Raw genomic sequence first — 27,474 nt, 5'->3', positions numbered from 1 at the left:
TTGTCTATATTTCTTTATCTAAGTTTAGATGACTATATCTGCAAGTGTCTATTTCTGGGTTCTCTATTCTGTTCCATTAATCTATTTATGTATTCTTTTGCAAGTATCACACAATCTTGATTACTGTAGCTTCATAGTAAGTCTTGAAGTCAATTGGTGTCAGCCCCTTGACTTTGTTTCTCTCCTTCAATATTGTATTGGTTATTCTGGGTATGGCTGAAGTTTTTCACCATTTGAATTAAATGAGAAACACACAGCACCAAAAAGCTCAACAAAGCCAAAAATTCAAGAAAAAACAATACTGAAGACATCATAATCAAACTTCTTAAAACTAGTTAAAAGTAAAAAAAAAATCTTAAAAAGCATCCAGAAGAAAAAAAAGACAAAGAGGACCAAAGATAAAGATGACAGATTTTATGTCTGAAACAATGTAAGCTACAACACAACAGAGCAACATCTTTAAAGTTCAAAAAACAACAACAAAAAAGTCAACTCAAGTTCTTTATCAGTGAAAAAATACTTTAAAAACAAAGGTGAAATAGAATTTTTCAGATGTACAAAGCTAAATCATTCATTACCAACATACCCACACTCCAAGAAATTAATTAACGATTTTGTTTTGCAATCACATCATATGTTTTTTTCAAAATTGCTATCTTTATTTCTTAAGGAGGGGTTTTTGTCTGCGGACTTCACTCGTTAGAGATTTGTATCCCATGATCCTTTATATTAACACCAAAGGCCCTCAGATTGAGGCCCTGTGACCCACAGATTGAGAATCATTGTTTTAGAATATAAACTTCATGAAAAATGAAGATCTAATTCAACATCATGGAGTAGATGGATTACTTAGGATAAAGGTTGGGTTGTAATAATATCCAGAAACATAGTGGCTTAAACAATACTGAACTTCATTTCCTTCTCATAAAACAACCCAAGCAGGAGGACCAGAGCAGTATGGCAAATCATGTGGTAAGTTTCTTGCCATCCCCAACATATCGTCCTCCCCTTGTAGCCAAAGGTGATCCAACTAGTGGGAAAGGGGCAAGACAAAGGTGAGGGTGTGTTCCTTTCAAAAGCATGACCCAGAAGTTACATATGAGTCTTTCGGTCATATCCTATTGGCCAGAGCCTGGTCACATGACCATACGGGGAAGCTAGAAAATACAGTCTTCAGCTGGGCAACAATGTATGCTCAGCTGAAATTTATACTACTCTGGGGAAAGGGGGAGAATAAATACTGGTAAATGATTAACAGTCTCTGCCAAAGCAAGTTAGTGACAGAGTTAAAACCAGGAGAGGAAAAGTGCATCTGATTGGGAGTCAGGAAATATGGTTTATAGTCCTAATTCAGCCTCTTACCCCATGATTAAACCAAACGTTTAGCCAATGCTTCACCTGAATTACCTTAACTATTTGCACTAGGGTTTATAGTGATTTTTTAAAACTTTCCCTCTGGAGAGGGGGAGAGGAAGACCAAAGACCTAGAAAGTTCCATCCTAATCTTTCAATTAAATCCTGTTCCTTAACATAGTGACACTTTCAGGGATCATTAGCTGTATGTCTGCTATAGGGAACATAGTCTCATATATGAGACCAGAGGCACAGCTCTGGACTCTGGGCTGAGGTTTGCCCAAACCCAGCACAGTTCCCAGTCAAAAGCAGGATTATACCAGATGGCACATGACAAAGTTCTCTACCTACAGTGAATAAGATGTCCCACTTTGATGCTATCACCAACACTTTTCTTGCAGAAGTTCCAATGGATGATACTGGGGGTGAAGAGGTAGGGTGTTATTTACCCAGAAATCTAAGCTGGTATACTGGTTTTACTCTTCAGTGTAAAATAAACCTCCTCTCTTCATTGAAGCCTTAATTTTGAAGGGAAAGGAAGTTAATTTTAATTAACAAAAGTTAATGCTATTAATTAAACATTTGTTCTATTTTCACATGTGCACACAAATTTGCTTAAAGACATAACTATTGCTGCTGAGAGTATAATAGAAGCTTTGTTTTGCTAGGAGAGAACACAACTGATGACAAGAATTAAACCCAAATTGGTCAAGATACTTAGTTGAGTACATCTAATTCCTCTCTAAATATTACACAATACAGGGAATAAATGACTTCATTTTGCCAATAAAATTTAGTTTAAGCTTTCTTTAAATTTCTATCACTACTAAAAATCAGACAGTTAAGTTTAATAATAATTTTTAAAACATCAGGTTTTTTTCCAAAGTTTATTCTTACAGATTATCTAATTTCAATTTTCCAGCAACTCAAGGAAAAGTGATTTTTGTCTTACTAATGAGCTGAGCTTTGAAGAGATTTATATGTATAGCTCTTATTACATACATTGATAATAATAATAGCTTCAGCTCTATCTTAGCATCTTACTCTAATACAGGTACCATAAGTATATATGATGCTGTCAAAGATGAGTCAGAAAATAAAAGGATTTCAGAGCAGTAGGAAACCATAATTATCTGTCTGGATGAATGGTAAAGCACTCATTTCATTATGGTTCCCATACCAAAAGCGAGCAAGGCATTCTGCCTCACTTGCTCATGTTGGCTGAGAGCATAAGGAGCACTCAGAACATTAAAAATGTGTTTAAAAATATATATCAACATTCCACTGAATATAGTATTATTATTATATTATATGTCATATACTACATATTATATTATTGTATTATATGTAGATTTTGTTTAAGTATGTTCATACATTAATACAAATGAGTTGATATACATATATGTGTTGTGTATTTTTTTTTGCCCTAATTGATCATTAATCTACTTTCTGTCTCTGTATATTTCTCTATCCTAGACTTACAAAAATGGAATCATATAATATATGGACTTTTGTGGCTGGCTCTTCTCAATTAGCACGTTTTCAAGGTTCGTCCAAGTTATGGTATGTACCAGTATTTCATTCCTTTTCACAGACCAATAATATTCCATTATATGGATATAATACATTTTGGTTACTCATTCATCCACTGATGAACAGTTGGGTTGTTTCCACCTTTTGACTATTTTGAATAATGCTGCCATAGATATTTGTGTGCAAGTTTTTATGTGGACATAATTCTTCATTTCTCTTGGATATATACCTTGGGGTGGAATTGCTGGGCCATCTGTTATCTCTGTGCTTCATTTAAGGAACTGGTGGACTGTTTTCCAAAGCTGCTGCATCATTTTACATTCCCACCAGTAATGTGTGAAGTTTTCTACTTCTCCACATCCTTGCCTGGATTTTAACTTTAAGCAATATTGCTTTGCTTAGAATGGTGAAACAGAAGGAGAGGAGAGCAACACTCTGATGACATATCAGAAGCCGTATCAGCTCTAGACTACTTTCCAATTTCCTTGATGTGAGAAAAAATAAACCTTTACCTCATTTAATCCACTGCTATTTTGGGTCTCTGTTAATGACAGCCTAACACAATTCCTAATTCTTGTGGTTCTATTAGCACATCTTGAAACTCGGAACCCCTCGAAAAATCATTAAGTTAAATATGTAATGATTTTTTCTGTGGAAAAGTTTTCTTGTCATCCTGTTACATTCTGGAAAATGTACATTACTGTATAACTTCCTTAATTTCAGATCCCATCATTCAATAACCATTCTCTTCTTAGAAATTGTTTCAGGTTCTCGGGGCGCCTGGGTGGCTCAGTCTGTTAAGCGTCTGTCTTCAGCTCAGGTCATGATCCCAGGGTTCTGGGATTGAGCCCCACATCAAACCCCGAATAGGGTTCTCTGCTCAGTGGGGAGTCTGCTTCTCCCTCTCTCTCTCTAATAAATAAAATCTTAAAAAAAAAAAAAAAGAAATTGTTTCAGGTTTTCAACACCCTGTGGGTGCTTTGTAAGACTGAAACAACTTGATATCCAGAAACAAACAAAAGTTCATAGCTGGAGCAATTTTTTAAATGGAAAAAGCCTTCATTGTGGTGATGCAGAATGAGCATGAGTTTATTATTTCCTTCCTGAAATATCCTAATGTTAGGACAACACTAATAATGATAAAAAGTCATTTAAAGATTTATCTTAAACTGTCTGGGAGCTCAAGGAATTTCAGTGCTGTGTTGACCAGATAGGGCTTGTATCACATATCTGTTCACTTTTAGACACTGTCTTTGAAGCCACTTTCAGCGTCCATGATAGATTGTTTGACTCATGGCTCAAGTTTTCACCCTGGCCTTTAGAAAAGTAAAAGGAAACCTGAGTAATTAGTTACATAAATCAGTTTTCTTGCTCACTTCCCTTAGTGCTTGTGTTCCAGTTATCTGCATTTTGAGGAGATATTGTGAACACACCATCAACCTGCCATTCTACTGGCTCTCTTGTAACAAATTTAAGTATCTTCCAAAAAGCCAGCTTTTGATAAATAGGGTTCCTAATACATTTTCATATAACTAGTAAATCACCACTGGTGGAAAGGAGAACATTACAGTCAGGAAATTTTGTGATCTATTTCTCAGCATTTCAAACAACTGATTGATACATTCGCCCAACATTCATGGAGTACCTACTATATTAGAAATAGCATTTCAGGGGCACCTGGGTGGCACAGCGGTTAAGCGTCTGCCTTCGGCTCAGGGCGTGATCCCGGCGTTATGGGATCGAGCCTCACATCAGGCTCCTCTGCTATGAGCCTGCTTCTTCCTCTCCCACTCCCCCTGATTGTGTTCCCTCTCTCGCTGGCTGTCTCTATCTCTGTCGGATAAATAAATAAAATCTTTAAAAAAAAAAAAAAAGAAATAGCATTTCATTCTGTTAAAAAATGATTTTTCTTTTTAAATCCTGATTTTTATACATTAGGTAATAGTTCTTAGAATCAAATATTTTAAAACAAAATATTTTAATTGTCTTTCATTTGCAAAGAAGCCTTTGTTGCTCATTTTAAAGGGCTTTGTATTTTCCTTTTTTCCTTCTTACAAAGAGCAAAAATAATTTGGCTTGTGTTGTTAACAGGTCACCTTGAATGCTTCTTATAAAAGCCAAATATATAGGAGCAATGTTTTTCTCTTCCAAACTTTGTCTTGAATCTCAGCTTTTCAACAAGTTCCTCTTTTGTAGACCATATTAATTATTTGTAAACATTTATTAAGGACTTGATCTTGGCTCAGCTTTGTATTTTGTGCCATACTACAATAGGCTAAAATGCAACTATGACAAACAAAATCCCCAAAGAATATATCCAAAGAATAATGTCAACTTGTAAGGTTATGTAAATTTCTGGAGCTGTACCATCTTACAAACTTTCTATTAAAATGTCAATAACACCTATACTTTTTCCTCTCTCCATCTTGGCTAGGCACCTTTCTATCTTGATATTAAGCTAAACCTCTCATGGTTCAGACAACCCTGGATTCAAACCCCTGCTCAATATCCTATTAGCTAAATGCCTCAAAGGCAGTCTGGGCAGTGTCTTCATCTGTAAAATAGGGATAATAACTTTACCTACAGCACTGGGTTACAGTAAGAATTAAATGTAAAGTATACAGCATATGCCTGGCACATAGCAAGCAGCCCATTCATATTAGCTGTGGATTTCAAATTTGTTTGCATCATTGCTCAATAACCATCTTTCATTCCACTCTGTTAAATTGTTTCAACCAGTGACTATTCTATGAACTTACTGATAAATATGTAACATAATCAGGGATTGAGTCATAGCACATTGGGATTGCTTTTTTGCCCAGATAATTTTAGGAAGCTCCTATTCCAACACCTTCTCTTTGTGCGATCACCACAGGTGCTCTAAAAGCAAGAGTTTGGTTTTTTTCTTGATGAGAAGATAAAATTACTATAAGTGTCAATAATTTAAGATTAAAAGATATATGACTGTATGGGAATAAAATATATATATACATATACGTACACAATTTTTTTTTTCACACAGGCTTTTTCCTTTAAGCTCCAAGTTGATTTCCAAATACAGGCCTCTGTAACTTTTCTTAACACTGAAGTCATGAAGTCTCCTGTCTCCAAAAGCCGCAGAAATCTTACGTGGAAGCAAGGAGGACTCATCACGCACAGCACGGAGGGAACCCTGGAGCGCTCGCGGCGGCTCCCACCTGTCGGCCAGGTCATTGTGACGTAAATGCTATGGACACGTGGAACACCTGCGGGAGAGCAGGGGCGGGGTCATCCTGGGCGGCAGATCGAAGCGGGGGATACCCCAGGAGATGGGGGTCGAGGAAAGTCCCCAGGGAGGAGAGAGTGGGAGGCTCACTCCCCCCATCCCGGACCCGCCCCCCAAAAGGTGAGGCCTTCGCCCCTTCGCTCCTCAGGGTGCCCGGGTCCTCCTGGGAGGGGTCGCCCCGCCGGGCGTCTCCTGAGGAGAGACGAAGGGAGGGGAGGCGGCGGCGCCTGGGCCGCGGGCGTTTGCGGGGAGGCGAAGCCGTCCGCTCCCCCCGGCCGCTGCGCTGCGCTGCGGCGCGCACGGGCTCCGCCGGCTGCTATTCCGGCTGGCGGCGACCGCCGCAGGAAGGGCCGGTTCCTGCGCTCCCCCCGCCCCCTTCCCTCGCCTTCTGCTGACGCTGACGTCGGATGAGGGAGCTGGAGGGACGCTCAGACCGCGGCCAGGAGGCTCCTGGGGGCCGGGGCTCCGAGGTACCTGCCCTCCGGGGTCGGGGCGGGGGCGCGCCGGGCGGGCTGCAGGCTGCAGCGGGAGACGCCCGGCAACCGCGGCGGTCGGGGCGCCAGCCTGGGGCCGCTAACTATGCCCTCCGCGGGCGGCGGGTGACAGGCGGGTCGCTTTCTCCGGTCCCTGGTCCCCGTGTGGGAACTGCCACAGCCCCTTCCCCTCCCCCGCCTCCTCTCTCAGGCCTGGGCAGGTCTGGAGGATGCGCGCGCCATGAGAGCGTGCGTCAGCCCCGGGGAGCGGGAGGGAAGCGTTCCGGGCGCCGGCCGCATCTCTAGCCTAGGCGCCCGCGGCACCCCCACCCACGCCCGCCCACTCTACCCACGCCGTGCCTCGCCTTCCCAGCTGTTCCGGCTCCGGGACCCCGAGGTCCCTTCGGGGCAGGGACTGACTTGTTGACAAGTTCACCTGCCCCGGCGCCTGGTGTTTGCTTTTTCTCCTCACCCCATTGCCCACCTTTGGCGGAGGTGGCAGGGAGCAGATGGGTGCCTCTTTATAACCACTAGTGCCAGGAGGCCTGCGCTTGGTTTCCCGCAGGCGAGGTGCTCACTAGCCTTGGACCCGACTGGAGCAGGAGTCCCTAAGCGGGCCAGGTCGCTGCAAACCCTGACTCGTTTCCTTAGGGCGCTGCTGACTCCGCCTTTCCTGCCCTCGGGCTATTGCAGCTCCTGCTTCCTCTAGAAGCGAATATATCCTGTTATTATGTCTGCCTTTGCCCAGAGGCCCCCCTCTACTTCTATTAACCTTTCCCACAGTGTTTTTTTTTTTTTTTTTTTTTGGAGTGTCCCCAAGACCCCTCATCTTCTCTTTGGGGGTCTCAAAAGTACTATGCCCTTTTGCTGGGAAAAGGCATTAACTGCCTGGTTGGGAGATTTACAATTTAGAAAGAGAATCAGGTTCTTTTCTGTTTAGATAGCATAAAACAATCAGCACGAGAAAAGATGCTGGGTAGCAGCCTTAGAAACTGAGATCTGGTAACTTAATAAAAATTATTAGGGCCTGGAAAATATATCACCAGCTGGTTTGAGAATGATATTGAGTATAGGAAGAAAGGCACATAAGGCACTGGCCATTAAAGTCCTATAAATTATGACTCACTGCAAACGTGTTCATGTCCAAACACTTCAGTAAAGTGTCTCCAGAAAAATCTCGAATTGATTTCTGTGGACCTTTAGTTTAGATTTTCTGAGATCTGAACTGTTCCTGGGGGTTAGGGAGTGAAATAGGAAATGCTTATTAGTTGGAGATCAATGCTCCAGACTCAGTTTCTTACCGTCTATTTAAACCACATACACAGTCTAAAAATACTTTTTAGTGAGTTTTCTTTTTAGGTTTCACCTTTATTCTTGAAATATCCTGTGTAGAGAATACCATAGGGGCAAAATCAGTTTATAATTCTTAATAGTTCAAACATCGCTGTTTCAGTTTAACTGCTATGTATATATTTAATTACTGGAGGTGTGGCTTTCTAATTGGACCATTTTGCACAGTACAGGTAGACAATTCTATTATTAAAGATGAGTATTTAAAAAACAACGGTTGAACAAGCCGAGGTTAAAAAAACTGACTGTGGATTCTCCACCCATGGATCATTAAATGGTGAAGGCACTGGATGGTAAATGCCTAGACAGTTTATTTCATAGCTGTCTTTCCTCAATTTGGTACACTTGAGTATCTGACTGATTTCCATGACCATCTTTATTGTCCTGCGTTTCTCTCCATGTCAACCTTGTGACAGATACAGGAAATTTTGTTGCTCAAAAGAAAATCTTCAAAACTGTCGCACTTTGAATGTATTTGACTAAACGGTATACTTTTTTTTTTCAGGTGCAGGCAATTTTATTGGATGCAGGGAAGTGTGGTTAACTGGTAGGGTCAGCCTGAGTTGGTGTGAAATTTAGAGCTACAGAAACCTCATATAAGAGAAGGTGGGAAAGTTGTTAGACCACAAGGATCAGAAAGAACTTTTCCTTTTTATTGGTTGAGTTCCATGGCTAGAAGCCTGAGGGTAGGTGGCAACATTTAGGATCAGTGCCCTGGTCACAGATGTCCTTTTTATTCCATTTGCACTAATAGATTTATGGGAACCATAGTCAAAGATGCTATCTGCGTGTTTTTGTTCATGAGGCATTACAGATCACTAATTAATTAACCTTATCTCCATCCTCTCCCCCATCTAGAATCTGCCTTAGCAAAGCCTTGAACTTGAAGACAGATACAGGAGAAAATATTTTTTCCCATTTTTTTCCTAAGCCGTCACATTTTGTACCAAAATCATACCTAGCATCGTGGAAGATGTACAGAGGGCACATAGGCTTTGGGCTTCAAAACAACAGGATTGGAACCCTAGCTGCAACACCTAACTAGCCATATGACTTTGAGCAAGTAACTTACACTCTCTATGTCATCATTTTCTTGTCTATCGAGCAAGAATATCCACCTTGTGGGGTTGTAGTTGGAATTAGAAATAATGTATTCACATGCTTTTCACATTAAATATAACTCAAGTAATAGCAGTAAATTATTCTTTTACATGCTAAACATATGTGCTATCTGTATCTGAAAAGAATGGTACTGCTGAAAAAGATAGGGAATGTGTTCCAATTTGGTTTCAAGTAGTTCAAGTGTTTTGTAGCAATACTAAGAGCTTGGGCTTTCTGGAATACTCTCTGAGGCTGGGAGATTCAATCTGTGGTCCAGAAACAAAGCAAAGCTAATTTGTTCCAGTGGGGATAGATCTTCCAGCCCCCTGCCACTCAAATGTGATCCATAGACCAGCAACATTGACTTCCCCTGGGAGCTTGTTAGACATGCAATATCTCAACCTGCCCTCACGCGCCCCCTCCCAGGCCCACTGAATTCAAATCTGCATTTTAACAAGATCTGCAAGTGAGTCATGTGTATATTAAAGCTTGAGAAGCATTGTCCTAACCTGGTATTTATCAAACCTTTGTGTCCAGTAGAATCATCTGGGAACTTGTTAAATGTGGACTTCCAGTCTGGCTTCTCTCATCTGCTCTTACCACCTCAGGTGGCTCTGATTCCACCACTCTGAGAAACACGGCACTGAACTCTACCCATCAGAGTGCTCTAAGATGGGACTCTGCCCACTTCTTTAACAAAGCATTTTGGCAAACATGATCTCTTTTTTATATTCAACCCCCTTTGAAGTAAGTAGGTATTATAATCCCTGCTTATAAGAAAATTAAGACTACAGGCATGGTTTACCCTAGATAATGCGTATGGTAGAAGTGTCTTGAACCGCTATAAATGCTAGTGAACCATGTTTTCACTACTCCAGCATCTAAATTAATGTTCTGTGTGTGTGTAAGTAATTTCAAATACTAATGAGTCTCTCCAGAACAGGGATGACTATACATAATAGGGCATTTTATAATGCTTTTAAAAATCTTCCTTCTATATGACTGCAGGCCAGATACTTAGGGTAACTGATTTCGACTTTGAACCATAGCATGAGGATGATGTCGACTTGGCAGTATTTTCAGGATGAGCATAATGTGCATGAAACATACATCTCAGTGTCTGAGAAGTGGTAGTTCCTCAACTAATAGCAACTATTTGTCCCCGTATAAACTTTAGTGAGACAGTGACTTCATGAAAAGCTGAGAAAATTGCATTGCTCATGATGAGAAGTCTTTCCTGCTAAGTCAGATGACATCATTCAGGCCTTTGGCCCAAGCAGAGGATTGGGGTCACTACTCAGTACTCAGCAGGCATTTGTTGTGTGTATGCTGTGTATTACACACTGTGTACTTACTACTGGGAATCCCAAGACAAGACCCACACCCTGCCCTGCCCTGGAGGAACCTACAGACTAGTAAGGGAGACGGAAGAGTCCGCTGACAATTACATTTCAGTGAAAGCAGGGAGGAGATGAAACCCAGGACCAAGGCATCCCACCCAGACAATAGAATGAGAAAGAGCACAAACAGAAAACCTGAGAAGATTCATGAAGGAGGTAACCCCAGAGTTAAGCCTTAAAAGACCAATAGGAATTTGGCAGGTGAAAAGGGTTGAAAGGAGAGAGAGAGAGAGAGCGTTCCCAACACAGTATTCACGTTACAGAGAAAATACTGGCAAACAGTCCTCGTGTCTGGAGCCCAACGTACCTGTGTGTCCTTATTAGCCGAGTGACCTTGGGCAAGTTTGATCATCCTTGAGTTGAGAGAATTAAATGTATTCATCAGGCTAAGGCACAAGACTGGTTTCAGTTATGTGCTGGATAGTCACGGAGGTGGTGGAGGTATTAGAAAACAGAGGACTGATATTAAAAAGTGATTAGAATTCAAGAAAATTAAAGAGGTCAATTTTAGAATACATTTAACAGAAAAGATGTAGAATTGTAAGAGAATGCCTGAAAAAGGATAACTGAATACATTTCAGTACTGTGGGGTGGGAAGCACAAGGTACATGTGTTCAGGAATGGATCACTGAACACGTACATAATGGTATATTGTTAATCCTGAGAGTCTAGATTTGGGAGTGGAAAGGTCCTGTCATTCTGATGGTGAGAGTATTTGTACAAGGAGAGACTACAGAGCATTGCAGCCACTTCCCAGAGCACACATTAAAATCCATTCCATCACTTGCCACCCTCATGATCTCTCACACCCACTGCTCTGTTCCCAGAATAGGGCATGGACACCAATGTCTGAAACCTAATGGTACTTGGGAGAAATCTAGCCTTCTCTGCCTGTTTCTGGAGAAATGCACCATAAGCCAGAGACCAAGGAGATAATTGTAATAAATGGTGCTCCCTCTCCTTACTGGTGGGAACCTTACAGCCACCAGAAATCCGTCACCAAGGTTTTGTTGTGCACAAGAACCATGATGGTAATGGATTTAGGACTAACACAGCACCTGAGCCTAGGACTAGGAGAGATAAACAATTTATAGAAATGGAGCCCATTATCCAATCTGTTTCATCCAGGAGTAGAATGGAGTGGTTAAAAACAGGAGCTCGGGCATCAAAAGCAGACCTAAGTTTACCAGTTTGGGCAAATTATTTTACCTTTCTAATCTTTTTTTCCCCTTACTTGCTAAATGGGGGTGGTATCCCTTTCCTGGTGGCTGTGTCCACACGTGAGATAATGGTGTTAAGTGCTTCCACATGTCAAGTGCTCAGTGAGCGGTAGCACATAATTATTGCCTTTTGTCCAGAGCATATTTACTAAAGGCCTACTGTGTTTCAGTTACTGTGCTACGTGTAAGGAGGCAAAGATGAACCAGTTAGAGTCCCTGCCCTGAAGGGACTTGCAGTGTAGTGCAGGAGATGCAGATGTAATTAGCTCAGTGCGGGAGAGCAATGGGAGTGCAGGGTACCACCTGCATGGGGCAGTTAAGGACTGTAGTTGTGGACAGGAGTGGGAACTCCCTGGGTGTGGAACGGTGGGTGTTCAGTTAGGAAAGCCTTCACTGAGGTGGTAACATTTGAGGAGAGGCTTGAAGTAAGAAGTAAGTTGGCCAATTGGACAAAGGAGGGGAGGGCATTTCAAGGGAAGGAAACTTCACAGAGTCTTGGCATAGTATATTCAGGAAAGCTCTAGCATTCTGAAATGGCCAGAAGAAATAGTTCAGTGTGGAATATAGTAAAATTTTGAATTTTGCATTTGGGTTTTTTGCCAAGAAGTTTGGAATTTCTCTAGTGGCAAGAGAATGCAATTAAAGCATTTGGAGTGGGGGGGGGGCAGCATGATTAGATCTGCATATTATAGTAATAGTTCAGACCATGGTATGGAAGATTGGAGTGGGCAGATACAGGCATAGCGTTGCCTCTGAAGGCCTAGACTAAGTTCTGGCTGTCAACATAGAAAAGAGAAGATGTATTTAATAACTTTTTTAGGAGGTAGAATGGTGAGAACTTGGAGACTGGCTGTCAAAGATGGGATAGAAGTCAAGTTTCCAGTTGGGACCATTCAGTGGATTTTGTGCTGGTGATTAACATAGGAGCCACGGGGTGGGAGGATGATTTGGGGATGCAGATGGAGAGAGATTGGTTCTGTTTTAGATGTGCTGACTCTGAAGTGCCTGTGGGACATCCAGGTGAAGATTACAATAGGAAAATGGGAATTTAAACACTCCTCCAGAGCACCAGGTCTATATTTCCATCTCCCTACTATGATCTCCGGAGAGCTGTTTAATTCTGGACTTCAGAATTAATTGGCACACAGCTGTGGATTGAAGCCACAGAGTGGATTAAATCACCTAGACAGGCGAGTGAAGTGCAGTAGAAGACGACCAAGGTCAGAACCTTGTAGATCACTGATACATGAGATGTAGGCACAGAGAAAGAGGAGCTAACAAAGAAATTAGAAAAGCTTCAAAAGTGCAGTGTTTGCTGAGCAGTTAAGGAAGGGGAGCTTAGTCAAAGGTCAAGTGAGATGAGGATTTGAGTTGGGTTCATAGTTAAAGACTTTCTCTGGCATGGTGGAGAAGGGAACCAGTGTGGGCTTAGAAGAACTCAGCAAAGAGAAGGAAGAGATGGTAAGTGGAGGAAGAAAGAGGTTGAAGAACATGGGCTGAGGGCAGAAAGGGAGGTTGATTAACTTGAAGAGAAAATAGTTGGGCAGGTACAGCAAAGACTGCTGGTAGTTGACTGTTGCCGGAATGTCTCTGTATGGCCTCTCTAGTGTGGCCTGTCAGGAAGAAGTATTCCTAGAGAAAGTACTCCAGCAAGCACTATAAAAGCTGCAGAGAGAAGCTGTCATACAAACTGTTTAGCTTTCATATTATTTTTTGGAACACTGTAGTCAACAGTGCTAGCTGATTCTGTCTTCAGCCATTCCAGCAGGATGAGAAGGGGGAAGGGGGTGAGACCCGTCCCTTCCAGACAAAAAGAAAGGAACAGCACTAGTTATAGTCATGGTGCTGGATAGTTCCAAAGAAGTGAGCAGTGGTGCATGAAGAGTGGAAGCTATGAGAAAAAGTGCCTAGCACAGTGCCAAGAGCCATGATTCCCTACAATGAATGAGGAGGGAGACTGGTCATCATCACCCTGCGGAGTTTTCTTCTACCTGCTGCTCCCTGAAGGCCAGGATTAGTGTCCTTGTACCTACTGCTCTCTCTTCAGTGTTGCCATAGGCAGCATGGGCATCATTGTGAAGTAGGTAAACTTTGCATTGGTGCCAAACCACTCCCTCCTTTCTGCTTCCTGCTTCTCTCTTCCCTGCACTCCTGACTTGGACCTGCACCCCTTTGGACTACTTCCTGGTTATTCTACCTGCCCTACCAGGTATATGCCCATGGCCCTGTCTTTCCTGATCCCCATAAAAAAAATCAGTCTTGTGCCTTATTTACTCTGGGTGTTGCTGCTATTTAATCCTATAAGCTTCTTCCCTAAGAAAGTGGAGAGGATCTGGGAAAGAGATCTTTTACTAATTTTCAAATAACACCAACTAGATGACCCAGTGTAGGCAAGGGTGGGCTACATGAAAATATAGAACTTTCTGTCTGCTTCCCTTTGCTGCTTGACTTTTATTTGGAGGTCCCTTTCTTGCTTCTCCCTCCCCTGCCAGGGCTGCCTTCATCCCTTGCTAAATCAGCCCAAACTCAAACATGAGTTCCTAGCTATGACTTTACCAAGGAAAGTCCTTGACTAGGGCCATTTCCAGAGAAAGGAGCTGTAATGGTTTGTTTACAGGACCTGTGCAGAGTATAGACATTTTATAAACTACCTATTGGTATGTGTGTATTTCAGTAATTTAAGATGAATGAAAACGGCTTACTCTGTGCCTTGGGACATTTTCTTCAGTCCTGGGTCTCAGTTCTTTCCCCTGTGAAAAGAGGAGATTGGACTAAATGAGCTATAAATTCTCTCCTGGCTCTGAGTGATCCTGCAGAGGCATAAGAAATTACTTGATCATCTCTATTATGTGCTTCATCTTACAAATTTGATGTTAAAGAAAGAACCGTGTAAACATTAGTATCTCCCTAATTATTCTGATTGCTGACATTATGTGTAATTTCATACATTCACACACTTCCATCGTACCTGTAATATTATTAATCATTCATATATTTGTATATGAATAATATACAATGTATTTCATTTGTAAGTATGTATATATACTTTGTATTTGTAGATGTGTATATATATATATATATATATATATATATATATATATGAGAAGCAGTTTTTATCTTTTCACTTTTGGTGGTTATTGTTTTTGGTTTTTTTTGATGGTCTTATAGTAGTTTATTAACTTCTTATTTCCATGAATCTGATTTGGAACTATTAGTGCATTTTGCACACAGATTTGGGCCTTTTGAAAACAACTTATAATGAAAACGTGGATGCAATTATTATATAAGTCATTTAAAAAAAACTATAAACTTGTGTCTGTATATATATCTATATATACACATATACAGTCTTTGTATATATACATCTATATGTATGTATATGGAATTTTATTTTTGTAATGACGCTTCTTACAGAATAATTATCAGAGATTCTAGGCAGGAAGAATTATTTAAAGGTATTTAATCTGCATAGAATATTGGTGACCTGAGTTATGAAATTAATTTCTAACTCTTTGCTAATTTGCTTAATGCCTTAGACCATGGCTGTCTGTGAAAATATAGTGGCAGCCACATATGTAATTTAAGACATACTAATAGGTACATTTAAAAAAATATAAGGGAACAGGTAAAATTAAATAATATATTTTATTTAACCCATCTGTCCAAAATGTTATTTTAACATAAAATACAAAAATAAATATATAAATATAAAATAGAATTAAATATAAAATAGAATATATAAATATTTATATATAATATAGTGATATAGTTTTATCAAAAATATGAGTATATCCAAGTATGTTGATATAAAGTACATATGCTTTTTATAAATATAAAATATAAATCTAAAATGTGTATTTATCAATCAGACATTTAACTTTTGGGGAGGGTATACTCAGTCTTCAAAATCCAGTGTATACTGAAAGCATGTCTAAATTCAGACTAGCCATATTTCAAGTGCTCAGTAGCCAAAAATGACTAGCGGCTATTGTATTTGGACATGATGTTAGATGGTAAAGTTAACTTATTTCAGGGTTTTCTCCTATAAAAAAACTTTAACATTGGTAAGAGCTTTCCAATTAAAAAATGCAATTTTGAAATATACTTTAAGGAAAATATTTATTCCTATCATTTAATAACGTTCTGTGCTGGCAGTTGAAGGGTGTGTAGTATTTCTTTACAGAAGTTGATTAAGACCTTTGTCTGACTAGGGTGTTCCTTCTTCACCTTTTGAAGTTAAGCTTTTAGAGAAAAAGCCACCATAAGTACTAAAGATTAAAACCCATATGCTAAATTTGAATTGACCTTTGAAAATTATATAAACCAACCTAAATAAAATCAAAGGTGAATATAATTTATAAGCAAGCTTTTTTTTTTAATCTTTTCTTTAGCAAAGACAGCCTATTTATTCTTTTTCTGTTCCTAGTCTTTTAATCCATTTTATGTTATTTGCTCTTGTGGATTTCTTTGAGGTTTTTTGTTTTCAAATGCCAGCCTCTTTGTTATTGCTGCTATGATTTTTGTTGTCGCACAAAATTCACTATCAATTGTCCTTAGCAAGCCGGGTTGTAAGAGAAAGAAGAGGAAGATGTAGCCCATGCCCCTTTTGAGCCATTTGAGTTTTTTGTTCTTTATTTTGTTTTTAGTTTGTTTTTGTGGGGACGTAATATTTTTAACTAATATTAATGGTGAGGATGATAACCTTTTAGAGAATATCTTGGCTTTTTCTTTCAGTTTCTTGGAATGTGAAATGCTGGTTTGGATATTTTCCTTTAAGAAACATCTCTTGAGATAGACGGAGAGGCTGAGGGGAGCACCAGGTCGCCAGCTGGAGATTAGTGTTTCAATCCCAGCATTCTTTATTGAGAACTTGATCTTTAACCTGCTCTTGGACAAGTCGTCTCCATTTTTAGAACCCCAGTTCCTCATCTTTAAAAAGATGTGTTCGTTATCTCAAAGCTTTCTCTTAGATATAAATGTCTCTAAAATTAATTAAAATCAGCTTTATAGTGTTTGTGACCGAGGGCATCCTAGATGTCAGCTAGCCTGGTTTACTGTTTCACAGGCAAGCAAAGTGAGGCCAGACAGGTGAAGTGACGTGGAGGAAGCACAAGTGTGTAGCGTGATCATGGGTTTACTGCTTTTATTTTAAATTGGGAGATAAGTTATGTTGACGTTGAAAATATTTAGTTTAGGAATGTGATTTTAATAGGTTTAGGGAAGCATTGAGCTTAATTAATGCCTGTATGTAGTACTCTGAGCTGCTTGAAATGTGAGTGAAATGATCATATAAAAATGTCCTAAGACTCCAATTCATTAACAGAAAATGCAGATTTTAACAATGATATGCACACATAGGGTTTAAACAAAAACTCATCTTTTAATTGCCTTGAAGGTTACAATTCTGTTTTCCTCTTATAAGATTTGCTGATTCACAAAATTGGGGGATGTGATTGTGTTTTGCTTTTACTTGTGAGTTTATGAAATGTCAAAAATCATTTGCAGAAAAAAAAAGTCACTTGCAGGAGATACAAAACTCAGCTAGAAATAGAATCCATATAAAGTTACATGGAATATTCAAGTAATCATAACTTTATCAAAATCTTAATAGAAAAGTTATGTGATATCTGCAAGATAGGAAAAACACCCATAAAAGCTAGTCAAAATTACATTACTTTTTAAATATTTTTTTTTTATTAAGTAAACTATACCCAACTCACAACCCTGAGATCAAGAGTTTCATGCTCTACCAACTGAGCCAGCTAGGTGCCCCAAAATATTACTTTAATTAATATTTAGCTTTTGAAAGGATGGAAGACTACTTCAACTTCCCACCATCTGTAGGAATTTTTCAACTATGTGATTTGAAAAATAGGTTTTAAATATGTATATATTGTTAATTACATGTGGAGGAATTGTTTTCCCCATTTCTACTAAAACTATTTTAATATTTATTCTTAAAACACACTTCCTTCTCTTCTTGGGAAATTATAAAAATCATTATTGACGTAAGAGAAAGTGACCAAAGATAAACCTCTGGGGAAAAAAAGATGAAAAATAACTTGGAGCAAAAGCAATGTACAAACATTAAGTTATTTTTTAACTCAGTACCTAGAACCTCTGACAGACTTGTATTTCTTCTGTTCATTAGGCAAGCCATCAGGAGCCTGCATTGATGCCCTGGCTCTGAAGCTACTTGGCTTTGTTCTCTCAGACCCGTTAGTCACCTCCCTGGATCACAGGTCCCCGTGTTATTTAACTTATTTTATTTGTTATTTCTTCAGTAATCTACTTGTTTTAATTTTTATTAAAGTGTAATTGATGTACAGTGTTACTATTTTCAGGTGTAAAACATAGTGATCTGACAATTCTATATGTTATCCAAGAAAGGCTCTTTATTCGATTATTTCTCAACTCCCTCTAGGCTCTAAATTATATGACTTAATTAGTTCTAAGACTGCACTGGAGAAATAAACCCAAAGACAAAACAAGATATTGATCACTGGTAATATTTCTAGGTGAGGTTAATCTCTGAAAAAAGGGGAAGATGGAACTGGCAGAAAATTATGTACTTCAGATTGTGTAGTTGGAAGCTAAGTTCAAGAGACATGCCACAGGCTTCCAACATTTGTTATGGATAGTCAGAGATGAGCTCTCTAGCAAACACAGGTCATAGAAGGTGCTCACTAAATACGAAATAAACTGCATTGAGTGTCTACCCTCCAGTGGCTACAGAATATATCTAAATGCTAAAAGGGACATACGGTGGCCTCAGAGATTGGTCCTTATGTCTCCTCAGTCACATCTCCTCTTTCTTTAAGTTCCTGGAATGCACAACTGCTTATGATTGGTTGCATGAACACCCCATGCAATTCTGCTGTGCAAGAATGTGTTCATTGCTTTCTTTCAGTCTGGAATAATTACCACCACCCACCCACACCTTCCCCCTCCACTGCCCCCACTCTTACCCTTCACCTGGCCAGCCTCTACTGATTCTTAGAAGCTCATCCCAGAGGCCACGTAGGAAGCCAGCTCTGTGTCTTCCCCTCTCTTTTCCTCGAACCCTGGGCACCTTCCTCTGTCATGGCACTCATTCCACATCACAGGCTACACCTGGCATTCCCTGACTTCAGAGTCTCCTTTTCGGTTACACATAAATAGCCTCAAAAGTCTGTAGCATGTAGTGATGTGTTACTGAGGTTTAATTTTAAGTAATTATTCTTTATGTCATCAAAAGTAAGAAACCATTGCTCATGAGACCTTTTACCGTTTTATGTTCTGTGAGGAAAGAAAGGTGACTGCCAGACGGTTCACAGGGGTATCAACTGTAGGACACATCCCAGCTTCAGGAATGTGGGGATGTGAATGGATTTGCAGTTGTTCAGTGATGTGTGGTGCCATGAAGCTGGTGTTTGGGAATGAGTGATTTTACTGTGGGATGATTCAAAAGTACCACTTTGCACCCACATCACTTGAAAAGTGTGTTTCTTATGGGGGGAAAATGGCCCACTTCCCAAAGAAAGCTAAATGCTGGTATGCACAGCAGTGCTGAAGAGCTCTAAGATAGTGACAATTTTTAGTTGGAAATAGGAATTTTGAATAAGTTAGAAAAATGACAAATTTGGCAGTGGCTCAGATCTGCAATTCAAGAGAATCCACCATATGTTCAGTGCAGATACAGGGAAAAGGGATTCTGGACTCAGTCTCAGCTAGTACTTCATCTAATAGAAAAACTGCTCACTGATGGAAGAGAAAAATCTGCTTAAGTTGGAAAGGTAATTAACTTGAGACCTAAAACTGCACAAGATACACAACAGACTTGGAAAATGTGATTCAAGAAAAAGATTATTGAAATATTTTTGTGGATTGAGAGTACTGATACAGTAAAATGTAACTATCTTACCTTTACTCTGAGTAAGGGTTGGCTCAAGAATTTTAAATTCTTTGCATAATTCAAATGTAATTGGAGGTACCATCAGCTAACTCCATAAGCTCATAGAAAAGGGTTCTGGGCGAGAACAAATGTTCAGTGCAGCTGAAGCCAGCCTATGTGGAATGAAAATACTTCCCCGTGTTATATTTCCAAGGAGGAGAATCTAGTATCAGGGTTTAAGGCATCTGAGGACAGACCAATTCCTCTTCTTTGCAGCAATGCATCAAACTGTGTTTAAACCAGGCTTGCTTTAGCATTCTGGGAATGTTGGGGTATTTAGAAAAAAACTTTGGCTTATGTATTGACCATCCAGTGTGTTCCAAATGGCTTTTTCAATGGCTATAGGAAATAAAAAGTTGTAGTCTATCCACATGGGTGAATAAAATTGAAGATACAGGCACAGCAAGCTGTAAGAAAAGCAAAGAGGAAAAATAAGCATAATTATTTTATGGAACCTAAGTACAAACGCTGAATGAAGTATCCCTCATCCCTATTCTCCCAATTCTCCCCACAAGGCAGAATGGCCTGTCAGCCACATGGGTGTGGCTGAGAACAGCTGTGCTCTTAAGGCCTGGCCTTGGTGCATAAGGTCAGTGTACTGCGTCCCCTTCAAGGTGCAACCTGGCAAAGTCTAAGAAGATTAGGTTGGTAGTCTTAGTGTCACCTGAGAAGGTGCTGGCCTTACCAGCAGTTCTACCTCTCAGCAGACATCTTTCCCCTTTAGTACTTGTCTTAGACACAGAGGCCAGTCCTTACTAACCCATCTCCTCACCCTCAGGATTGTTATACCAAAATTAGGAGTGTGTGTGTGTGTGTGTGTGTGTGTGTGTGTGTGTGTGTTAAATAAGTTCTGCGCTCATCGTGGGGCTTGAACTCACTATCCCAAGATCAAGAGTAACGTGCTCTACCAACTGAATGAGGCAAATGTTCCAGGAACTTGCTTTCTATTGATCTTTTAATTCTTGGGCCCCTACTTCTTTGAGTAGGTCTTATTTCTTACTGGCTCATCTGATTTGTTTCCTTGGAGAGACAGAATTTAGTGAAACACAGACATTCATGTGGTCACGTCATGCTGAATTTAACAGTATTGGTGCCTTTTTCCCCCCTTTTGTGGCACTTATGGCATGGCAAGTCCATAAGCAGCTTGATGCTTGCTCTTCTTTGCTTATCTCCCAAAGTAATGTGGCCACAAAACAGAATGTTAGGAAGTCTTCTCTGTGCTATTAAAATGCATGAGACATGATAGCATTCATTTTATAAGTGTCTTGTGGCAGAAGTGGAAATATAGCCTCCTTTGCAGAATCATGAATTGAAGTGTTAGCTAATCATAGACTTTATTGTGTTTGATAGGGAAATGACTTTTCTAACAGCAGATTTCACAAATTTGGGCTATCACAAAGATCTTTTAATAGGTCCCTTGTAAATATCAAGAGGCCCTTGGATCCTAAAATTATGTTTATATGTCTGTCTTCACTGCTTAACCTGCATTGTCCAATACTGTAGCCACTAACCACACATGGCCATTGAACACTTAATGTGGCTAGTCTCAATTGAGATGTACTGTGAACATAAGAAACACACCAGATTTTAGACTTGGTGCAAAAACATGAATGCAAAATAAATCATTAGTAATTTTTTAATTACATGTTGAAATAATATTTTAGATCTATTGGGTTAAATAAAATATTTTAAGATTTTTTACTATTTTTACTTTTTAACATTGCTATTTAATCATTTAAAATTACATATGTAGCTCATAGTGTATTTCTGTTGGGCAGAGCTGATTTAGACTATAAGGTACTTGAGGCTAGACAGTGCCTGGTGGATATTAACTAGATGCTCAGTGCATGTTCAATGCAACCAGACTGATGAACTGAAATGAGTGAATGGATAGGAATTATAATGATTTTTTTTTTTTTTTAGGTAGTGATTTTGACACTGTGAATTTGGAAAGTGGTAGAACAAGAGAAGATGAATGTTGTGAGGAAATCTTAAAATGTTTGTTAATTGTCTGTGGGGTATGGAGCTGGAGATGTGAGACCTGACCTGCGGCTGCCTTCTCATGAGATACTCAAATGTGACTTGTAGAGTTGACCTGATTTTGCCACCAGTGATTCCTTTGCTATAGTACCATATTATAATCCAGCAGTTTGTTTAAGATCCATTTCCAGAAAGGATTTTTCCTAGATGCCATTTAGATGTGGTATTCTGACTTAATGTGCTTCAGAATCACTTGTAAAGCCTGTTACAAATGCAGATTCCTAGACCCAGGCCCAGAGATTTTCGATCATTAGGTAAAGGAATGGGGCCCAGGAATTTGCCTGTTGACACCCCAGGAGTTTCCCGTGTAAGTGACCTGTAAACAGTACCTTGAGGAACACTGGTGTCATAATCTAGAAATAACTTAGAAGTTCGGGTAGAAAGGGCTATTTGCTCAGTGATTTTTATTATCTGTTATTACATTATGAAGAACTTAAATTGTTAAATACTTTAATAATCAAAACTTAATAAAAAAGTTGCAGCAAAGGAAACAAACGTGAAAAAGCAACCCTCTGAATGAAAGTATTTGCAAACCTTAGATAAAGGGTTACTATCCAGAATATATAAAGGATTCCTACCTACAATGCAGTAACAACAACAGCAAAAAATTGCCCAATTGAAAAATAGGCAAAGGATTTGAATAGACATTTCTCCAAAGAAGATATGGATAGTAAGCATGTGAAAAGATGCTCAACATCCCTAATGATCAGGGAAATGCAAATCAAAACCACAATGAGATATCACTTCATATCCGTTAGGATGGCTGCTATCAAAAGAAAAAAAAAAGCAGAAGAAGAAATAAAAGGAAAGTAACAAATGTTGGGGAGAATGTGGAAAAATTGAAACCCTTGGAACACTGTTGGTGGGATTTTGAAATGGTGCAGTCACTGTGGAAAAGAAGTATGGAGGTTCCTCAAAAAATAAAAAATAGAACTACCCTATGATCTAGCAATCCTACTTCTAGGTATATACATAAAAAAACAAAAACAAAAACAAAAAACACCTGGATCTCAAAAGATATTTGTAGACCCATGTTCATTGCAGCATTATTCATAGCCAGGATGTGGAAGCAAGCTAAATGTCCATTAGTGGATGGATAGATAAAGAAAATATGCTTTATATATAAAATGGAATATTATTCCACCTTTAAAAAGAAGGAAAACCTGTCATAGGTTACAGAACTTTGACAACATTATGCTAAGTAAAATAAACCAATCACAATAAAGACAAATACTGCGTAATTCCACTTATTTGAAGTATCTAAGATAGTCAGAGTCATAGAAACAGTAACAATGGTGGTTGCCAGTGGTTAGGGGGTGGAGGAAATGAGTCATTCGATGGATACGGAGTTTCAGCCATGCAAGATGAAAAAGTTCTGGAGATCTGTTACGTAACAATGTGCGTGTAGTTAACAGTACTCTACTATACACTTAAAAATTGTTTAAGGATACACTTACGTGGTTTTTACTGCAGTTAAAAATTATTCAAAAAGTGTCAACTATCCTAGTAGGTCATGGTGAAATTGGACTCAAGGAAAGAGTATAATTTGTTTCCTTGAACGATACCCTTTCATGAGAAATTTTGTCAGAAGCTGTGCAGGGAACCTGTGTGGGTGTTGAGAAGACTAGAAGTTGGTGGCCTCTGTATGATTTAATGAGTAGAGGGCAAGGCTTACTCATCACGAATGTCATTCCCAAAGCAACTTGTCCACAAACTTGGAAGCCTTCCAGGAGGCTTTTTCAGGTATCTGGACACTCCAGGAAAATTTCTTCCTTCCTTACTCCTGTGCCCACACCTGAGCCCTAGAATTTTAGCACTTTGGTTTACTTCCCTTACAACATTTTTAAAAAGCTTTTTAGCATTTTTAAGATGGTAAAAATAAAACTTTAAAATTTTGTAGTCATTTTAGGGGTACTGATTGCCAGGACCCTCTCTGGTGTAGAGGAAGAACAAGTGGATGGATTCTGTGGACTAGCTGGAAGCATTCATGCACAGAGCTTTCACTCCAGCAGCCAGCATTCTGTGTCTGGCCAGAGGCCATTCCTTTAGGGAGCAAACTCTCCAGTCTTTCCAGAAACCCATAGGCAAGTATGTTTGGGTTGGTTTGCTCCACCCGTGAGGTTGGCTAGCTTTCCTGAGTAGGGCAAAGGGAGTGAAAGACAATGGCATAAGTTACTCCCATATTTACTGATGAGGTGAAAATACAATGGTAGGCTGCTAAAAAGGGAAATAATTGCATTTTCCTCCTTTTAACCCTTCCTAGTATCTCATTTTAGCCTTTAGCCTTTTGTGGTGTGTGTGTGTGTATGTGTGTGTGTGTGTGTGTGTGTGTGTGTTATTTTATTTTCAGTGTGCTCATTGGCTCATTTTTTAGAAATATTGATTATGAAATATTTATTTTGTTTTCTGGCTAACTAAGAACTTTATTTCAAACAAAAGTTAAAAATAAAAAATTGAGAGCTATTTTCCCAGGTGTAGGGAAGAGATCAGGGCAAGGAGTTACCTGTGGCTAGGCCAATACCCTCATATACTGACATGTGATAATTCCTCAATTTCCTTCCTGGTCACTGTGATGTGGAACCACAGCCAGAGCCCACCTGCCAAGGGCAGCTTGGGCTAAGGGTCAGTCCCTGGGAAGGGACATAGGCAGCAGCACGGCCAAAGGCCAACCACAGGATCAAGTCTTAATCACCACGAACTCATGCTTCTCCCCTTCCTGGGCCCCAGAACAAATGAAGAAGCATCAGCAAGTCTATACCCCCACAGCTACCCCCCCCATCCCCACCAACTCTACAGTTAACACATGATCCTTTGTATTTCTTGCCTTCCATTTCCCTTGGGTAGATGGGTGAGTTGGTGGGGTTTCCTGGTTTGGGGTTTCTTGTGCTAATCTCTGTATTGTTCCAATTTTAGTATATAGGCTGCCAAAGTGAGCACATTTATAAAATATTTCAAATCTTTAAAGAGGCAGACAGATGCAGTCTACTCACCACTAAGCTTCACAAAGAGAACATTATGAGTACAGTTGAAGCCCCGGTGTACCCCTCTCGAATAATATCCCCCACCCCCTTCTGCTGTCATAACTGCTATCTGGAATTTAGTGTTTATCTTTCCTAGGCAATTTTTATACCTTTACTATATGATATTTGTATGCTTCAGCAATATATAGTATTGTTTTGCATTTTGGGGTCTTATATTTTATGTAGTCTTCTGCAACCTGCTTTTCTCATTCAATCTGCCTGTTTGCTTCTTACACTTCATTTGGAATATTTCTTCCAGTGTTAAACTATTCTCGATACCAGTGTACAGTGTTACCATGTAATAGTGTTTGGCCCTGAAAATACAATTAGAAATGGCTCAGATTGAAAAATTTTATATGTGTCAAATTAACATATAATATAGTGTGTTAACTGTTAAACATATTTGTTTTATTTCAGGTTATAATATAACTTATCCTCTCATGCTTTTTCCCTGCCCCTTCTCCCCAAATCATCAACAGTAGAAAAAGAAGGAGAAGGAAACATGTCAGGACACAAATGGTAAGTAATGCGTTGTCTTTTCCAAAGTGGGAGAGGCTAATGAAAGAGGAAAGCACATAGCATATGCTCAATAAATGTCTGTTGAATAGAAAAATCAAGAGTCACATTAGCAGTAAATAATCTATTAGCCCCTATCCAATATGGGCTATAGTCAAGTTCAACATCCCTTCTAAATGAAATATGGAAACCAAATAACCAAATATAAGTTCTTATGTAACATATATTCTCTAAGAAATTAATTTATGTACAGCGTTTCTCCTGAGAATCTAATGGCTTTTCTTACTACCAGTTTTTCAGATCAGATAAGCTGATATATTTTTTTTAGCGCTTTTTTATTTACAACTTCTTAGTGTTACCAGGGAACTTGATGTATAGCAGCTATAAAATAATGAGTGAACACAGACTCAGACTCATTAATTTATACCTGTGACTTCAACCTTCATGAACGCTCGGGAGGCAATCATAGTCAGGAGATGCTGCTGCTGAATAAAATGTAATCGTGGCCCTGTTCAGCACTGTCCTTTACATGCCTGTAGCACATCTCAGCAGCACGTTGAACTTCTTATACATCTGGGTCTGCCTCACACAGTGTTTCTGAACCCTTTTGAACCCGTGACGCACCAGGCAAGCAGATCTTTGTCATGTTTTATCTCTAATTCGTAGCATGAAAAAAAATGCGATGTATATTTTCATGTTTCAAATGTACAATTAATTATAATAAGGAATAAACTTTTTAATCCCTCCTCTCTCAGTAAAGAAGTAATCAGACCCAAGGCCTCTGTAATATCAAATTTCAAACATTAAGAGAATTTTTGCGTGTCTTAAAATGTAATGAATTTTAAAAGGTAATTAATAAATGGCTGAGGGATTTAGTTACCCTGAGTATCCCCATTTGACAGCCCTCTAACCAAGAGTTGTCGGACTCTTTTTCATAATTATTCCATCTTGGCTCATTAAGACAAAGGGGTGGCTCCATCCTGTGACCCTCATAATGGCTGTCATATCCTGGCAGCTGGCCAGGGAAGTAGGTAGTCACCCACCTAAGAGAGACGGGAGAGCCCCGAGAAGTGGGTCCTTCCTCTCACTCACTCTGCCCCTTCATTGCTTGCTACCAAAATGCAGGGGCTGCAGAGAACGTTGAATGGAGCACTGGACTTGGATTAAGAGGCCTGGGGGCGCCCGGGTGGCTCAGTCGTTAAGTGTCTGCCTTCGGCTCAGGGCATGATCCCGGAGTTCTGGGATCGAGCCCCACGTCGGGCTCTTCCACTGGGAGCCTGCTTCTTCCTCTCCCACTCCCCCTGCTTGTGTTCCCTCTCTCACTGCCTGTCTCTCTCTCTGTCAAATAAATAAATAAAATCTAAAAAAAAAAAAAAAAAAAAAAAAAGGCCTGGATTTTAATCGTGTGTGACTTTGGGCAGAATTCTTAAGCTTTTGAAACCTAAGATGCCTCATTTGTTAAACGACAAAGGTGAGGTGTGTTCACCAGGTCTCTGAAGTCCCTTTGTTTTCTGGGTTTTTTTTTCAAAATGGAATTTTTTTTCTGTTCATCCATGACCTTTCACCAAAAATAAGTAAATAAATAGAAGATACAATACAAAGAAGTCCACCCTGTTCTCCACTTCTAAAAATTCTCTTTCCTTGAAATAACCAATTTTGGAGGGTATATCCTCCCAGTCTTGTAGTGCACATATTATGTAGAGAGATTCTCTCTCTTACATAAAAGTTATATGTTTTTTCCACTCATTTTCTCTGAGGTGAGCTCATAGTAAAATTTTTTTCATTTAAAGTATAGCGGACACACAGTGTTACATTAGTTTCAACTGTACAGCGTAGTGATTTGACAAGTCTATACACATAAAAAAACTTGTAAATAATGCAGAAACTATGAAAGTCCCCCAAATCCTCCTTCACTAATGATAACCTTTGTAAAGAAGTTATTTGCAACCCCTTTTGACTTTTTAAGAATAAATGTGTGGGTTGAAAATTGTAAATGTTATCTGGAAGGAGAGTATAAATCATTAAGTTTCAAGGTACAGGTATTTTTATATAGTGGTGTAAAGCAACTTGTGTTTTAGGACTCAGGTCTGGCACATTTTGATTGCTGATAGCGCAGAGTGGAAGAAAGTACATGTCTGCAGAGAGGAGAAACCAGGGGTCCTGTGTGGACATATGAAATAGGAATTCTAGGGGTGCCTGGGTGGCTCAGTGGGTTAAGTGTCAACCTTTGGCTCAGGTCATGATCTCAGGGTCCTCGGATGAGTCCCACA

The 27,474-nt window shown here is 39.5% G+C and overlaps 1 protein-coding gene and 1 long non-coding RNA gene across 21 annotated transcripts in view; one reads left to right on the top strand and one right to left on the bottom strand.

The window, feature by feature from the left end:
• Positions 1–401: 401 nt before the first annotated feature.
• Positions 402–10,823, bottom strand: LOC130542045 (uncharacterized). The gene is made up of 2 exons (XR_008956305.1): positions 7,109–10,823; positions 402–6,131 (listed from the first exon to the last, which is right to left on the bottom strand). It is a non-coding gene; the product is annotated as an uncharacterized LOC130542045 (long non-coding RNA).
• Positions 6,150–27,474, top strand: part of ICA1 (islet cell autoantigen 1) — a 138,626-nt gene continuing 117,301 nt past the window's right edge. For 2 of the 20 annotated variants that reach the window (XM_048212843.2, XM_026506421.4), the window contains exons 1-3: positions 6,475–6,621; positions 17,847–17,937; positions 25,171–25,207. In XM_048212843.2, coding sequence (XP_048068800.1) covers positions 25,191–25,207 — 17 coding nt within the window. In that variant the 5' untranslated portion in view covers positions 6,475–6,621; positions 17,847–17,937; positions 25,171–25,190. Of the gene's footprint in view, positions 6,272–6,438; positions 6,622–17,846; positions 17,938–25,105; positions 25,208–27,474 lie in introns of those variants that run through there. The other 18 variants (XM_044386784.3, XM_057304182.1, XM_048212842.2 and 15 more) reach the window with 14 other exon arrangements.

Source organism: Ursus arctos, unplaced genomic scaffold (assembly GCF_023065955.2).
Source record: "Ursus arctos isolate Adak ecotype North America unplaced genomic scaffold, UrsArc2.0 scaffold_3, whole genome shotgun sequence".
NCBI classification, from domain to species: Eukaryota; Metazoa; Chordata; class Mammalia; order Carnivora; family Ursidae; genus Ursus; species Ursus arctos.
The sequence above is the reverse complement of the archived record's forward strand: the minus strand, read 5'-3'. Positions and strand labels throughout refer to the sequence as shown.